Source organism: Schistocerca nitens, chromosome 1 (genome assembly GCF_023898315.1).
Source record: "Schistocerca nitens isolate TAMUIC-IGC-003100 chromosome 1, iqSchNite1.1, whole genome shotgun sequence".
In the NCBI taxonomy this organism is placed as follows: domain Eukaryota; kingdom Metazoa; phylum Arthropoda; class Insecta; order Orthoptera; family Acrididae; genus Schistocerca; species Schistocerca nitens.
The window spans coordinates 1,049,554,453-1,049,571,939 of NC_064614.1; the positions used below are offsets into that span (position 1 = coordinate 1,049,554,453).

The following is a 17,487-nucleotide window of genomic DNA, read 5'->3' on the forward strand; positions in this document are numbered from 1 at the left end:
ATATGCATTGACATTCATCAGTGAGGTCCTTTATCTTTTCTGTGTAAGTATATAGTCCAACTGACACCTATCGCCATTCAAACTACAAACCCGCGTAAATCGCTACCTTTTGTATTTCTTACAGTTTTACCAACAACTAACGAGTATTCTTTGCAAAAATTAATTAATGCACTATTTCTACCATTCCTTGTGCATAGTCCAGATCTTCTTACTATATTTCCTTCTCTTTCTTCACTCAACATAGCGTTTCAGTCCCCCATAACAATAATAGAGGCATTTCGCTTCTCTCTTTCCATAAGATCTTCCTAAGCCTTTGGTAGCGCCCCTGGCAGAAACTTCTCCGGCGTCGTTCAAGCGAAAAGGATTGCTACGTTTACTCGAAAAGCTAATGTAATTGTTAATGAAGTTCATTGTAAGTGAATGTGTGGTTTTTTTGTAGCCTCATACTGGTATACTAATTAGGTAACTGTACATGGAACAGAGTATACTGTATATCCTCAGAAGTTTCGGGACCATAATAACGTCTTTTACGTTTGTGACGTTGTTGAGTAGTTAGTGGAGGCTAATGCATCTGAAAAAAGGTTATTGTGTAGCACTAATTGGTCATCATTCGTTTCCGCAATCTGAATATTATTGTGTCGAAAGTGTAACTGTTTTCTGTACGCGCCTCAGATGGGAGAGTGTAGTGAGAAGCAGCCATTTCCTCTTCGACCGTGATGAAGGGTAGAAGGGGGACGAAAGAATCGTCACGATCCATGAAACATTAGAGCCACTAGGTTTGAACTCTGCGCGTTGACCTATTGTGTGATATTGCAAAATAATGTACAACCCCCCCCCCCCCCTATTATTCCCTTACCACACAACTGCTGGTGACGGTATTGGCGTACGTAACTGAGGTCGCTAACACAAGCCTGGCGCTCGACTTGGAGGTAGCAGATGCGAATCTTGGCGGTCGAAGTAATTTTCGCTGCCAATAATTGGCGGTGGGATGGAGAGGTGGTGATGAAAGGTTCCTGATCACCAGACGTTCCACTGTGTCCAGATTTAAATTCTCAACTTCTCCACCGTGTCTCATGAAGTAAGTTCAGTTGATGGTAATACTACTGTCGGATCGGGACGTCAATTTGGCAGTCCTTCTGGTGCTATTCAAGGGGGGTAGGTTATATGGAGAGACAGGGCTGTACTCTCTCCTTTCTCTCATCATCATGGACCACAAACCTGACAACATGCTGTACATACACCCCTACAGTCACCTACACTCAAGAGATGCACTTAACATGCAAATGATCGATATTGCGAGGAAAGGTGCCATTATGCGTGGAGGAAGAGGACCGTTTCCAATTGGGTGGCTTAACCTATCCTTTGTGGCTCCTAGCCAACAGGCCATACGATTCTTTCTTTCTTTGCTAGTGGAAAAATACGAATAGGATCCGTACAGGCTACCTGCTCGTCAAACGACACTGCACTAACGTACGCTAGCGACCTCGACTGGCGAGCTGAGCATCTTTTATTTGAAAAGTTTGTGGAACAAAGCCTTACTCTACAGAAACATTTTTTCCAGAGAAGAACTATTCTAATAACGAGCCGTCATTAAATGTGAGAGGATAATCGGCGGACAGGCGGCGCCGCTCAAAGTAGGAGTGAAATATGACGGCTATATGAGACTGCGATTGGTCCGACGCGGCCACAATTAAGCGGCCGTGTTTGGTACGGCTCTGGCGATACAGCGGCCTCAATAGCAGCGGCGGGTGTGCTCAGCCCGGCCTGATCCTCCGGTACACACTGGCCCAGCGACCGACACTCCCACGCGCCGCCTGGCGGGCGTGCGCGCAGGGTCGCCTCTCGGCGCTGCGCGCACCGCGGGCGGGTATATCTGCAGGCGCGCGGGGCTGCCGCGGCACTTGCTCTGCCGTCGCCGCTGTCGCCGCTACTGCTGAACGGGACATCTGTCACCATGGGTGAGTACTACACAGGCGCACGCAGCAGCATCTCATAGCTGGTTAAGGGCACTAGACATGTAGCGCTATTTACCAGGCAGGAGTACCTGTGTTAGAAGTAGTTACAATGTTTTAGTCACCACCTTGAAAAAATCAAGCTGCTTGGAGTTGATCCTGTTCGCTCTTCACATATTCATCTTTCAGTGTGACACACCTTTGCCAACGCTGGATGACATGGCAGAGACCTTGCTTGTACAATTCTGCATTTTAGCTTCTCAGAAAACTTTTCACCTCGAAAATCACATCATCATTCCGAAAATGTTTGCCCCGCCTCGGCTTCTTCATCCGAAAAAAAAGTGTGTAAAATCTTATGGGACTTATCTGCTGAGGTCATCAGTCCCTAAGCTTACACACTACTTAACCTAAATTATCCTAAGGACAAACACACACACCCATGCCCGAGGGAGGACTCGAACCTCCGCCGGCACCAGCCGCACAGTCCATGACTGCGGCGCCTAAGACCGCTCGGCTAATCCCGCGCGGCTCTTCATCCTAGAAACAGAAATATGTAACGGGCGTCATGTGATGAGAATAAGGAGGGCGTGGGGGAGGGGTGGGATGCAAAATCTGATAACTCGAGAAAGTATGATGTGTCACTGTCCTGTGGAGAATGTACTGGAGTGTTTCAGTGGAGCGGAACATATCCTTCGACAGCTTCTCGCGACATTTTGTCTTGATAGCCTGCCATGAGGTCGTCAAGAGAGCTTGATATTATGCTTCTGTGATGGTTTGTCTCTTACGAACATAACCTGTTACCACATTGTGGAAGTACCGAAAAACAGCTTCAGCTCGCCTGATGAGTATTGTGTCTGCTCTTTTTTCGAAGGTGATGTATCCCCATCTGTGCACTGCTTGCCTTATTCCTATGCCGCAGGGTCATAGCAATACACCTAACCTAGCTTAGGCTACAGAGGTCATCTAGACAGATCTGACACAGTTGCAACAATTTCTCTGCTACACCGATTCGGTGCTCTTTGAATGGATGTAGGCAGTCATGAAACACAGCGTGCGACGACATTTGCTATTCAGCGTACCGTGCAAGATGTTAAAAATTGATCCATGACTGATTTTCTTTTTCTGTCACTGTCGCCTCTACTGTGATAAGATCATCTTGCAATACCAAAGCCTGTACTTCTATTGCTATTCCAAATTCTTCGCAGAAAGGTGGTACATCACTTCGGGTTTAGTTATTCAGACTTGGCTGATAACACTGCAAGCGTTTGCGCCACCTAACCACTTTGTCATATGATTATATATTGTTATAGTATACAACAACTTAGCTTATACAACAACTCAGCTTGTACCTCAGCATTGTCTTCCTTCAAATGCAGAAAATGAATCATCATGCGGTGCTCCACTTTATCTAAGAGCTGCGCTTCTTAGCTTTGGCATCTTTACCAGCGTGCTGCGACACTATGCCATGGGGATTTCAATGCGTACCTGAACATCAGTCATGTGTGTACAAACAGACAAAAGTTTTTGATATATTTTATAAATTTTTATTTTAACGGTTTCAGTAGCAAAGTGTCACAAAGTATTACTAGATACGACCACTTAATGATCATCTTCAGATATGATTAATGAGCAGCCATCAAACGAAAAAAAAGCTTTTGATAAAAAGATCTGAAGATGTTTATTAACTGACCGAAACTAGTAATCATTTATGAGAATTTTCAACTGAGACTGTTGAAATAAATGTTTTAAAACATGTACAATTGCGGTATCTTTCATAGCAATATGTCATACATTATCAAAAGAAGGATTAATTGCGTATCATTACTTTTTAAGATGATAATGAATACGTTATGACTATCCCTCATACAAGCTAACCTGCGCAAGTTTGTGATGCACTCACACGCTACGGTACACCCAACAAATTTTCGATTACAATTCTGATCGTGAGTGCAATTGAGAAAAGGTATTAACTGTAGCAAGCTTGTTGTTCGCTTTTTCTTTTTTTTTTTAAAAAAATATGTAAACAGGTTCTTGCTCTGGTCTGGACATGTGCATTTGTAGAAAGCGAAGAATTTCAGTTCTTCTTCCATCACGTGGCGGTTTTTACACTTGACATTTCTGGAGACAACTGGCGTACTCTTCTCCTTCCCCTTTTCCTTCTTCCAAAACAAGTTGTCGCTGGCCACCGCTTTCCACTTTTCAATATCAAATGTGTTAAATACAATCATGCCAATTTAATTAAAAGGTGACGTGCACAGCTGTATAAAATGTGTACTTTTCCGTTTTAGATGCACTCTTGTACTCACGTCGAAATCTCTTTATCTTTGTGTCAAAAAAGTGCTAGTAGTTAGCAAATCGATGAAATCGTATTCTTTTCCTCACAGCGAAAACGAAAATTCCAGTTCTGATTATATACATCTTCTGTTTATTACATCTTTCACTCCTCCTCCCGTCATTTACAGGATATTGATTATTTGAAGAATTTCATATTTTCAAGCAATGTTTTACTATTGGCTCTCCATGAGCTCTACCAAACAATTGCTTGCCATGAAGTCTCTTGAGCACTCTTCCCCGTCAGCTCTTCCTCTAATAAATTCTACTTTACAAAAATATGACTGGCAATATTAGCGGCAAAACAAAACAACTGAGAAATTTAGTGAGTAATCTAATCTTGTATTTTACAGACGTTTCGGTATTTCCAACATGTTACTTTTTACAAATATTCTTTGGTAAATTATAATTATGAAATTTGCTTCATAATGTCCTCCTACAATTTTAGTGTTATGTTAATTTGATTTCTATTTACGTCAGGGAAGAATGTGTCCATACAGTTTACGAAGTTTTATGTAGCTAAGACTTTGGCCAATAAGGTCGCCGGATCTCTGGCCAACTGAGAATTTTTGGAGCATTATTGGCAGGTCCCGCCAACCATCGCGGGGGTTTTGACCAACTAATATGCCAATTGGACAGAATTTGGCATTGTATCCCTCAGGAGGATGTCCAACAACTGTGTCAATCAATGCGAAGCCGAATAACTCTTTGCATAAGAGTGAGAGGAGGAACAACTGATACTGACTTGCTCTACTTCTGTAGCTCTTTCCTTTGAATAAATCATCCAGTTTTTCTGAAACTGTAATCTTTTTTCTCTTTACAAATACATCGCATCTACCGATTTCCTTCCTTCGTGATGCGACGTTTTTTAAAAATTAATCTAACTAGACGCTGCGCTTGAAATGAAAAATTGGAATGAAACTAAAAGTACTACCACGTTATTACCCCTGCCAAACTTAAATTTTTAATTATTTTTATTTTTGCAGGGGAGAAAATATTTTGTGTCATAATGTTACGACACCAGATGCAGTATGCACTTTAATGTTGGATCGTCAAACTTGGATCTTCAAAATACGCATTTTTATTCAATGCACGACGAGAAAAAATAGTTCACAACAAAATGTTGACCCAAAGAAAGATATAGTCGCGGCTGCTTTTCTTTGTAGTTCGGAGAAAGTCTCGCTCTTTTATGTCAAGTTAACACTGTAGGAAAGTCTTGGTGTTGATACCTCTCCTTTACTGGAGTAGAATTTTGCAGTTCATTCGTCTCTAATTGCAATTTTAGAGGAACAACTGCTGATGTGGTGATATTATTTAATTTTTCTTAAACTCAAAGGAGGTGCTGTAACCTTCCCTCAAAACTCTGGTGACGTTGCGCTTTTCGTTTTTTTTTTTTTTTTTTTGGGAGGGGGGGGGGGGAAGATACTAGATTTGAATCAAGAGGTGTTGCAGCGATGAAATTCGAAAAATACGATGTTTCCAGGAGGAATTAGTCTACGAATACACTAATATTGCCACACACTGCAATGATCAGTAGGTAGTTTCCTTGTAACGACAAGTTATTCCAGCGACATAAAATTACAGAGAAAGACCAGATCCGCTAGATCCGGTTAGCCACACCTCCCCTAGCGTTACGTAAATAGGGTGACTTCCTGTCGCATTGTAAATATAATGTCAAGAAACATGCCTGTTGTAAGCAGTGTAGCAAACTTTGGAAAGGCATATCAGCGAAAAATAGCCTTCGAGCTGGTACCGACTGACACAGGGGCGTCGTACAAAACCATGATCTACGTTACACGGCAAAGTTGACTGGTGAGTACTGCTGGAAATCGAAGGGATTAAAGTAACGTGAACGGGTGGGCCATGTCACAGGTCCCTGTATTAGGTACTATCGCATCTATGTTACCAAAAGACTAACACGGGGCACGGTGCACGGATCCAGCTGCAGGTTGTCTTTCTTATTTTTTTGAAATTCTGTCATATTCCGTACGCTAAGGGGTATAATTTTACGTTAAACGTTTGACACAACAAGTGAAGTATTAAACTTAGAAAAACTAGCCTGGAAAGCTCGTTAGGATTCTGCACAGTAGGTTTTGCTGAGAAATAACTGTTCATAAAAAATTCAGTACGTTGCGCCTTTTCCGAGTTAATTAACTTCTAACCTAATCAATGAGGCCGTTGCTCGCGCAAATCCAACTGTCCTGCAAGACAGAATTAGTGTCGGTTATTCTCGTATGTAGACTATAACGCACAAGACTACTTCGCTTTTGGCTCGATTTCGATCCTTATTACCATCCAATGTCCAGCTTCTGTATCGCTCTCTTGTTCGGTTTCAGGAAACCAATTGAAGAACATGTTTGGTGGCACCGTGTCTGGTGGGCCACTTGAATTTGCCTGCGCAACGACCAGATTGGCTAATTTCAATGCTAATTGACTCGGAAACAGCGCAATATATTAAATTTTTCCTTAACTATTATTTCTCAGCATAACCTGCCGTGCAAAACCTTTACAAACATTTCAATGTGTTTCTGACTGGAGGCAGTATGATTCATGACGAGCAAATTACCCAGTCTATATTCATCAAATAATTGACAATGACAGCACTTCGCGACTTCCAAGAAACTTTCCACATAATTTCATACCTTCTTGAAGCTTCTTTTCGCTGAACTCTGGTCATAAAATGATGATAGAAAAAAATGTTTATCGCATACTACATTTTTGCTATTCATGCCAAAACAATTTCAGCAGCTGGCATACTTCTTTACTGCCATCTCTGTTCGCAACACATTTTGCATACAGTAGCCTTTTATACCACTGAATGTACTTACATAATTATATTTCAGAAGATATGCCGTCATACATACTGAGATGCGTGCAAAACTAGCCTTTCTTAAATTGGAGACCAAATTACGCAGACTGTACTCATACAATGTTTGATAATGAGAGTACAGGGCTATTACAAATGATTGAAGCGATTTCATAAATTCACTGTAGCTCCATTCATTGACATATGGTCACGACACACTACAGATACGTAGAAAAACTCATAAAGTTTTGTTCGGCTGAAGCCGCACTTCAGGTTTCTGCCGCCAGAGCGCTCGAGAGCGCAGTGAGACAAAATAGCGACAGGAGCCGAGAAAGCGTATGTCGTGCTTGAAATGCACTCACATCAGTCAGTCACAACAGTGCAACGACACTTCAGGACGAAGTTCAACAAAGATCCACCAACTACTAACTCCATTCGGCGATGGTATGCGCAGTTTAAAGCTTCTGGATGCCTCTGTAAGGGGAAATCAACGGGTCGGCCTGCAGTGAGCGAGGAAACGGTTGAACGCGTGCGGGCAAGTTTCACGCGTGTATCTGGACATGCTGGAAAATTGGCTCATGCCACAACTGAAGACCGACAGCGCCGACTTCATCTTTCAACAGGATGGTGCTCCACCGCACTTCCATCATGATGTTCGGCATTTCTTAAACAGGAGATTGGAAAACCGATGGATCGGTCGTGGTGGAGATCATGATCAGAAATTCATGTCATGGCCTCCACGCTCTCCCGACTTAACCCCATGCGATTTCTTTCTGTGGGGTTATGTGAAAGTTTCAGTGTTTAAACCTCCTCTACCAAGAAACGTGCCAGAACTGCGAGCTCGCATCAACGATGCTTTCGAACTCATTTATGGGGACATGCTGCGCCGAGTGTGGGAGGAACTTGATTATCGGCTTGATGTCTGCCGAATCACTAAAGTGGCACATATCGAACATTTGTGAATGCCTAAAAAAACTTCTTGAGATTTTGTATGTGTGTGCAAAGCATTGTGAGAATATCTCAAATAATAAAGTTATTGTAGAGCTGTGAAATCGCTTCAATCATTTGTAATAACCCTGTATAATGGGTGAATAATTCGAAACTAATAAAAACGACATAATTAGGTTTTTGCACCTTTAATCGTAAGGATCTGACATTCTTAATTTCAAATATTTAACACATGAACTCATTTGTATAGTAATCAAAAGTTTTGAAGCTATTTTATTCAGGGGATATCCATTACTTAAAGAATCGGGTGGGGCTACTGCTGACGTTTAGAAAATGAGATGATCTTCTGTCAATCGTAAGCAACATCTGTTGTCTTTCTGTAAGAGTAACGTTCGCCAATAGCGTGGGCGATATGTCGCGCAAACAGAATTAGTTAACTATTGCTGCTCACACATTGATACTACTGCGATGCTTATGTTCAAATGGCTCTGAGCACTATGGGACTTAACATCTGAGGTCATCAGTCCCCTAGAACTTAGAACTACTTAAACCTAACTAATCTAAGGACTTCACTCACAGCTATGCTCGAGGCAGGATTCGAACCTGCGATCGTAGCGGTCGCGTGGTTCCGGATTGAAGCGCCTAGAACCGCTCGGCCACAGCGGCCGGCGATTCTTATGTCTTGCTTTATGATCGGTTGGAGAGTTGCTCCTGGACAGAAGCAACTCTCCGACTACTGTGAGAATTAATTATCCCACTCTGTGTAAATCACACTAAACCCTTAAATAAAGTGCAAAATGTAAGCTACGGATCTTCAGAAATTCTTATACTCCATTTGTAGAACTAGTCGTCTTGTCGCCTGACAGGTTACACATTCTGATAACGATAAGGATAAAGTAACTGATCGTGCATCATTGACATTGTATCTTCCAGCATTTCCAAATCCTCGTACTCTTTTCTTAAGGCTATCTGGTCGCATCACTCGCTTCCCCATATCTGAGAAACTGTTCGAGGTCTACTGCGATCCCTTGTCCTCCCACCCCCGGCAAGTCACTGGACCATGAGATGCGCCGTGGAGGTCGACATTGGCATACACGACACGTACTGTTAATTAAAACCGTTGGTTAAACCACAGTGTAATAGTATGTCTGCCACTTCTTGTGTAAAATAATAGGATTCTGTTTCACTAACTAGGCTACGTTGTTCACACTCCAAAAAATCACTAATCTTACTACGATGCCAGAAAGTGTCAGTTATTCTACCTACTACGTGGCGACTCGTGTGGTACAGGTCGTTGAATCGTTCTGTCACACAACCTTCGCAAATGTAAGAAACCATAACCTCTTTTGTAGTCTGATACAAGTTAGGAAACAGGATAGCAGAAATAACACGGAAAAATACACTGAAGAACCTAAGAAACTGGTACACCTGACTAATATCGTGTAGGGCCCCCGCGAGCACACAGAAGTGCCGCAACACGACGTAGCATGGACTCGACAAATGTCTGAAGTAGTGGTGAAGGGAAATGACACCATGAATCCTGCGGGGCTACTATTAATCCGTAAGAGTATGAGGAGTGGAGATCTCTTCTGAACAGTACGTTGCAAGGCATCCCACATACGCTCAATAATGTTCATTTCTGAGATGTTTGGTGGCCAGAGCAAGTGTTTAAAGCCAGAAGAGTGTACCTAGAGCCATTTGTAGCAGTTATGGACGTGTGGGGTGTCGCATTGTCCTGCCGGGATTGTCGGAATGCACTATGGATATGAATGGATGCAGATGATCAAACAGGATGCATACATGCATGTCACCTGTCAGAGTCGTACCTAGACGTATCAGGGGTCGCATGTCACTCCAGCTGCACACGTTTCGCACCAGTACAGAGCCTCCACCAGCTTGAACAGTCTCCTGATGATATGCAGGGTCCATGGACTCATGAGGTTGTGTCCATACCCGAACTCGTCCATCCGCTCGAAACATTTTGAAACGAGACCAGGCAACACGTTTTCAGTTATCAATAGCCCGAAGTCGGTGTTGACGGGCCCAGGCGAAGTGTAAAGCTTTGTGTCGTGCAGTCACCAATGGTACACCAGCGGGCTTTCAGCTCCGAAACCCCATCTCGATGATGTTTCGCTGAATGTTTCCCACGCTGACACTTATTGATGGCGCACCATTGAAATCTGCTGCAGTTTGGGGAAGGGTTGCATTTCTGTCACGTTGAACGGTTCTCTTCGGTCGTCGTTGGTCCCGTTCTTGCAGGATCTTTTTCCGGCTGCAGCGATGTCAGAGATCTAATGTTTTACCGGATTCCTGATATGCACGGCATACTCGTCAAATGGTCGTATGGGAAAATGCCCACTTCATCGCTACCTCGCAGATGCTGTGTCCCATCGCTCGTGCGCCGACTATAACACCACGTTCAAACTCACTTAAATATTGATAACCTGCCATTGTAACAGCAGTAACCGATCTAACAACTGCGCCAGACACTTGCTTTATATAGGCGTTGCGGTCCAGCGCCCTATTCTGCCTGTTCGCAAATCTCTGTACTTGAATACCAGTACTATACCAGTATATTTTGCGCTTCTGTGTATATGCAGAGGAACATGACCAGTATGACTTCTGCAGTTTTTCTCGGTAGCCGTTTATGCAATGTACAATTTCCAATGGAAGATTTAAGCAATGCGCATCTGTACTTGAGTCCCTTAAGCTGTCACTACTTAATTCATACGACCTTTAAAGTAAAAAGCAACAGCAAAAAGAGAGGAACAGGAATCAGAATAATAAATCTTTTCAAATCGAGATCGCCTAATATACTAATGACGGTCAAAAGTACGTTAATAGCAAAGGATCATGCAGTTTGTACTTTCGATCAGTCAAAGTTACCTTCGTCTCTTTAAAACCGATACGTTTCTTAGTGCTTCACGTGGTAAGAAACGGTAGACATTTTTCTGTGGAAAAATAAACAAAAGGTTCTCAAGAAAAAATACTAAACCAGTGCCAACGTTTAGCAAAATAAATCTGGTCACATGTATTATCTAAAATTGAAGGAGTAAGAAGGATGGTTACAGTTCGACGTCCGTCGACACTATGGCCTTTACAGATGGAACACGAGCTCGGATTGCGGAAGGATGGGGAGGGAAACCGGCCGTGGCATTTTAAGGGAATCATCCCAGCATTTGCCTGGCGTAAAATCGCGGAAAATCTAAATCTGGATGGCCCGACGGAGATTTAAACCGTCGTCCTACCGAATGTGAATCCAGTGTAGTAACCTCGGAGCTCCCATACTCTGGTGTCCAAGATTGAGTAACATCATTATTTATAAACATATGATAACAGTAAGAGGAGAATTATAGTTCTTTTCGTACCTCAATCTGTTTTGACATGATATATTCTTCCCAAATACAGTGAGAACTATTGTTGCATTCCGTTACTTTTATAATAAAACATTGTCATAATTACCATCATCGCCCGATAGCTTTTCCGCACAATATTATTTTTACATAATGGCACGATCAAAAGTACCTTCTGTCGCATTCTGCTGTAATTTGAGAAAAATTCATCGACGTAAATGAATGTTGGTCTCATTGTAATTGACAGCTCATGGATGTACAAGAATACTGTAACGACCAAAATATCTACTGCTGCCTCGGATGTTCCTGCCACAGAATACACCAAAAATTACTACCGGTAAGGAGAGGTAAATAGAGACTGGAGCAGTACGCTAGTCAAACTTAGTGAGTTCCCCGCGGACACTCCATCGTACTCCGTAACCATTAAATTAACACTGCTTTAAGTGTTGTCTCACACAGATTTTCCTTTACAAGCTGTTGCATATGATATTGACGGTCTTTTCCGATGCAGTCGTCACCTGCAAGACAAACCGCTTCCGTCCGCTGTTTATCCCAGCGGATGATCGTTATGGACACCGAAGAGGCGCTGCCGAGAACAACAGATGTTTCACCTCCCGACTGGAGGCGTGTTGCCGAGCCAATTATAGAGGAAATCGGGTTGCCGTCTCTGTTTGCCAGTACATAAATAATACGAAAAAACTAGTATTAATAAATGTCCCCTTCTTAAAATAATAAATAAAAGGTATGTTAATATTACGATTGACCCTATGTACACTCCTGGAAATTGAAATAAGAACACCGTGAATTCATTGTCCCAGGAAGGGGAAACTTTATTGACACATTCCTGGGGTCAGATACATCACATGATCACACTGACAGAACCACAGGCACATAGACACAGGCAACAGAGCATGCACAATGTCGGCACTAGTACAGTGTATATCCACCTTTCGCAGCAATGCAGGCTGCTATTCTCCCATGGAGACGATCGTAGAGATGCTGGATGTAGTCCTTTGGAACGGCTTGCCATGCCATTTCCACCTGGCGCCTCAGTTGGACCAGCCTTCGTGCCGGACGTGCAGACCGCGTGAGACGACGCTTCATCCAGTCCCAAACATGCTCAATGGGGGACAGATCCGGAGATCTTGCTGGCCAGGGTAGTTGACTTACACCTTCTAGAGCACGTTGGGTGGCACGGGATACATGCGGACGTGCATTGTCCTGTTGGAACAGCAAGTTCCCTTGCCGGTCTAGGAATGGTAGAACGATGGGTTCGATGACGGTTTGGATGTACCGTGCACTATTCATTGTCCCCTCGACGATCACCAGTGGTGTACGGCCAGTGTAGGAGATCGCTCCCCACACCATGATGCCGGGTGTTGGCCCTGTGTGCCTCGGTCGTATGCAGTCCTGATTGTGGCGCTCACCTGCACGGCGCCAAACACGCATACGACCATCATTGGCACCAAGGCAGAAGCGACTCTCATCGCTGAAGACGACACGTCTCCATTCGTCCCTCCATTCACGCCTGTCGCGACACCACTGGAGGCGGGCTGCACGATGTTGGGGCGTGAGCGGAAGACGGCCTAACGGTGTGCGGGACCGTAGCCCAGCTTCATGGAGACGGTTGCGAATGGTCCTCGCCGATACCCCAGGAGCAACAGTGTCCCTAATTTGCTGGGAAGTGGCGGTGCGGTCCCCTACGGCACTGCGTAGGATCCTACGGTCTTGGCGTGCATCCGTGCGTCGCTGCGGTCCGGTCCCAGGTCGACGGGCACGTGCACCTTCCGCCGACCACTGGCGACAACATCGATGTACTGTGGAGACCTCACGTCCCACGTGATGAGCAATTCGGCGGTACGTCCACCCGGCCTCCCGCATGCCCACTATACGCCCTCGCTCAAAGTCCGTCAACTGCACATACGGTTCACGTCCACGCTGTCGCGGCATGCTACCAGTGTTAAAGACTGCGATGGAGCTCCGTATGCCACGGCAAACTGGCTGACACTGACGGCGGCGGTGCACAAATGCCGCGCAGCTAGCGCCATTCGACGGCCAACACCGCGGTTCCTGGTGTGTCCGCTGTGCCGTGCGTGTGATCATTGCTTGTACAGCCCTCTCGCAGTGTCCGGAGCAAGTATGGTGGGTCTGACACACCGGTGTCAATGTGTTCTTTTTTCCATTTCCAGGAGTGTATATAAAATCATTGTACTTCATTTATTGGATCGTAGTTCCAAGACGTCAAAGAGAACGAAGATCTCATTGACGGCAATAGTAATTAACTTACAGAACAAGAACTGACATCTTTCTAAGCTTGACAGTGGACTAGAACAGAGGAAAAACGAATCGAACAATGATCTCCCCAGTAACTCATGAGTCTTGTGCGTCTGTGAACTTTGTGTCTTCCCGTTTCAGCTGTAATTCTCTGCCCTATGTGATATGAGGTTTCTCATAGACAATGTATGTACATTGGTAACAAACAAAGAATCGTTTCGCTTCCTACCTCACAAATCAGCTGTATCAGTTCCTACAAAGGTCCAGCATAAAATCTCCAACAAAAACTTCATATCCGAAGCACATGATAGAACCACCAAACGAGCCGGTCCAGTGGATAAAAGCCCAGGCTCGCATTTTTGAGGACGTTGTTGGTTTAGAGCGCCCAAAAAGATTGTAAGAGTTCACATTCGACATAGCAAGTTTCAAATCCACGTCCGGCGAGTCAGATTTTAGTGTTCTATGGTTTCCCTAAATGGATGAAGGCGAATACCAGGAGAACTATTGTTGCATTGGCAGGTCACGGTCAGTTTTCTTGCCCAAACTTGTAGGAAAATTCGAGCTTATTACTAATTTCTGATGACTCCGTCGTCGATGAGACGTTAAATTGTAATCTTCCGGCCTACGATTGTACTGCATAAAAATGGAATGAAGGGCAGTTATGCGATACGATACATAGCTAATGAAAACGTAGATGAATGAGGCTGGCCCGTGAGTGAAGAAAAAGTCCTTCTGGTACAAAATTGAAGTGTTTTATTGCAACTACCTCATACTGGACACAACTTTATCACTTAGGAAATTGCACTCATTCAGTCTCTTGAAGTCGATTTGGTACAGTGAGGATACTTCTCCCTCTCCCTCTTTCTTTTTCAGATTGTTTCCAGTTACGACTAGTCTGCACATCACGAGCAGTTCGACTTGAGCTATTCGAATTTAGAATTATTTTCCATTAGAGCCGGACTATACATTTTTTTATTCTAAAATTGTTGCTTATACTTCTACAGCTACTTGTGCAGCCCCCAAGCTACTTCACGGTGTGCGTTGTGTACGTCACTTCCCCCTTTTCCTGTCAGAATTGCGAACGCTTAGCAGGTTCAATATCCTCACTTACTTCTATTTAGTATGGGCTCCATGTACTTGAGCAATACTTTGGGAGGGGTCCCATGAGTATTCAACAATCAATTTCCTTTGCAGAATACAAAATCCTACCATTGATCCGAAGTCTACTATCATTTTTACTTACAACTGTGCTTATGTGACCCCTACAAATTGTTCCATCCAGTATTTGTAGGGGTTGGCCAATAGTAATTGTGATTCACTGGTATTGCAGTCAAAAGAAACGAGGCGTTTTTAATTTCATGGAGGGCAGAATTTTATTTTTCTCAACATTTAATGCAAGTTACCAACTTTGCACCACTCTGAAATATCATCAAGATATGAAGGAATATTTGCGCGACTTTTCTCACACTTTACTTCGTTCTAGATTATTGTATCCTCTACCAAATATCTGAGGTTGCTATTTAATGTTCAAGGTCATTAACATTACCATGAAGCACAACACTCCCAAGGCATTTCGCTAGAGCACGCCTGAAGTTATTTTTACATTTGTCGATAACTCCCCATCCGAGATAATATGATTCGTCTTCCCTGTCAGGATATCCTCAACCCATTCACAAGTGTCATTCGATACCCAATATGACAGTGGTTTCGTTAGCAGGCGCTGATATGGTACTCATGAGGCGTGAGTGAACCACATCAAGCCAGAAGCGAGACATCAACCAAAGTTGAGAGTTCAAGCCAGTGGTCGTGCATTAAAATATATGAAGGTGATGTCACCTGATGGAAAGGATGTGACCGGTATTTATGGAACAAAAATGAGATTCCTCTTGTTGACTATTTAACAAGAGCCCTTGGTTTTTTTCTTTTCTAAAAAAAACTTTCCACAAAACTACGGGTTTGTAGTCGAGTTGTCGGTACAAAACTACGCGATTTCTAGTCGAGCTGTAGGTATATTCTTTTCAGCATACTTGACGCCCCATGATGGTCCCATATGGCGACGTCCAAAGTATTTCATGGCTGAAAAGCCTTTTGAGTCGAATCAAGAAGTAATCCATCGCAGACAGGCCTTTCTGAAAGGCGCTATTCAATATAAGAACATTGCGCAAAGCACCTGGGCTTAAAAGGGACTACGTAGAAAATATACGTGAATTTTTATCTACAAAATCTTTTCAGTGCCAGATCGAGAACTTTTCAACCCCGTCCTTATAGGTTTTATGTTGACCGAATTTTATTCCTTTCTGAATATTCCTTCGTGTTGTGGAAGTTTCACAAACCGTGCCACGGTTTACAACTTCTGTATACTATCGTCGCCATACCGCTCACGCTAAGCAAAACTGGTCCTGGAAGGCAGCGGGGGGGCTTTCACGAAGAGTGGAGGCTTCTAGAGCGGCGAGGGACACGTGTCTGTTTGCTTATCCCCCGCCCTTTGCCATTCCGCCTTTGCACTCTCCGCTTCTCGACTCGTGACGGGATAAGACGAACGAATCCACAATGGCAGTACCAGAACAGAACCACTTACAGGTCTACGCTAAGCCTTCGCTGACTGCTCTTCCAAAGTTGCTTTGCCGGAGACACTCTGCCTGTCTTACAGAGTATTACGTTGAAATCTCGGTACACATAGAATTTATTTACACGAATGCCTGGAGCACTGGAGAAATCCTCGAGAAAAATGAGACTATCGTAGTTCCTCTTATTTTGTATTTTTCAAGTTTACAGAAGCGTGTTGCAAGGATTATGTATAATGCTAGTTCTGACATAATCTGCACAGGCGTCTTCAAAAAATTTATAATTTTGACAACAGCTTAACGAGAAAAATATTTACTTCAGTTCGTTAGCTACGACCAGCAGAAATTTTTTGAAAGACGTCAAGGGCCTAACATTAAATCTACGTCTACATCATTGCTCTGCAGTTCAGTTAATTGCCTGGCACAGAGTTCATCGAACCATCTTGAGACTAGTTCTCTACCGTTCAACACTCGAGCAGCGCGTAGGAAAAACGAAAAGTTAAGTTGTTCAGTGCGAAGTTCATTGTAGGTGGGCGAGGTCTGATTTCTCTTGTTTTATTATGATAATCATTGTAGACTGACGCCAACAAAATATTTTCATGCTCTGCGGAGAAAGTTGGTGATTGAAATTTATGAAAAGACCCTGCCGCATTGAAAGTGCCTTTGTCTTATTGATTGTCACCCAAATTCTTGTGTCATATCCGACGCCTCCGGTCCCCTGTTTCGCAGAAATATAAAAACTCCAGAAGAAAGCGGACAAGGGTGGTGTAAGCAGTCTCTTTGGTAGACTCTGTGTGTTCTGTCAATAAATAGCGATCTTTGGTTAATACAGAAATGGCTCGTACAATTATTCACATGTATTCAGGTATCTACCATAGCATCTTAAATGCCATGTGGATTACTTGGTGCAATTTAAGAACGAAATGAATAATTTTTTTGTTGGGCTACTAGTATTCTATTGAAGAGGTTCTTCACAGAAACTCTTAAATTTAATGTTTTAGGTTATATTATAATTTAGCATTTCAATACGATCATATTTCGTAACGTTAAGCCATTTCATTACATTGCACGTAAACAAAGCGTAAATTCTTGATTTTTTTTCAGTCTCCCAGAGACACCTCTTTGTAGGATCCATGACATAAGACTAATGGAATTTAGCTTAATAAGATGAGAAATTGGACGTTAACTAAATCATTAAAGGCAATTGTAATATGTGGATTCGGAAAAGCATTCATGAGTGAATATACACGATATACTGG

The 17,487-nt window shown here is 43.3% G+C and overlaps 1 protein-coding gene across 1 annotated transcript in view; it reads left to right on the forward strand.

Moving 5' to 3' along the window:
* The first annotated feature begins 1,914 nt into the window (after positions 1-1,914).
* Positions 1,915-17,487, forward strand: part of LOC126238032 (uncharacterized) — a 107,515-nt gene continuing 91,942 nt past the window's right edge. Inside the window, exon 1 of the mRNA XM_049947764.1 lies at positions 1,915-1,958. Coding sequence (XP_049803721.1) covers positions 1,955-1,958 — 4 coding nt within the window. The 5' untranslated portion in view covers positions 1,915-1,954. The remainder of the gene's footprint in view (positions 1,959-17,487) is intronic.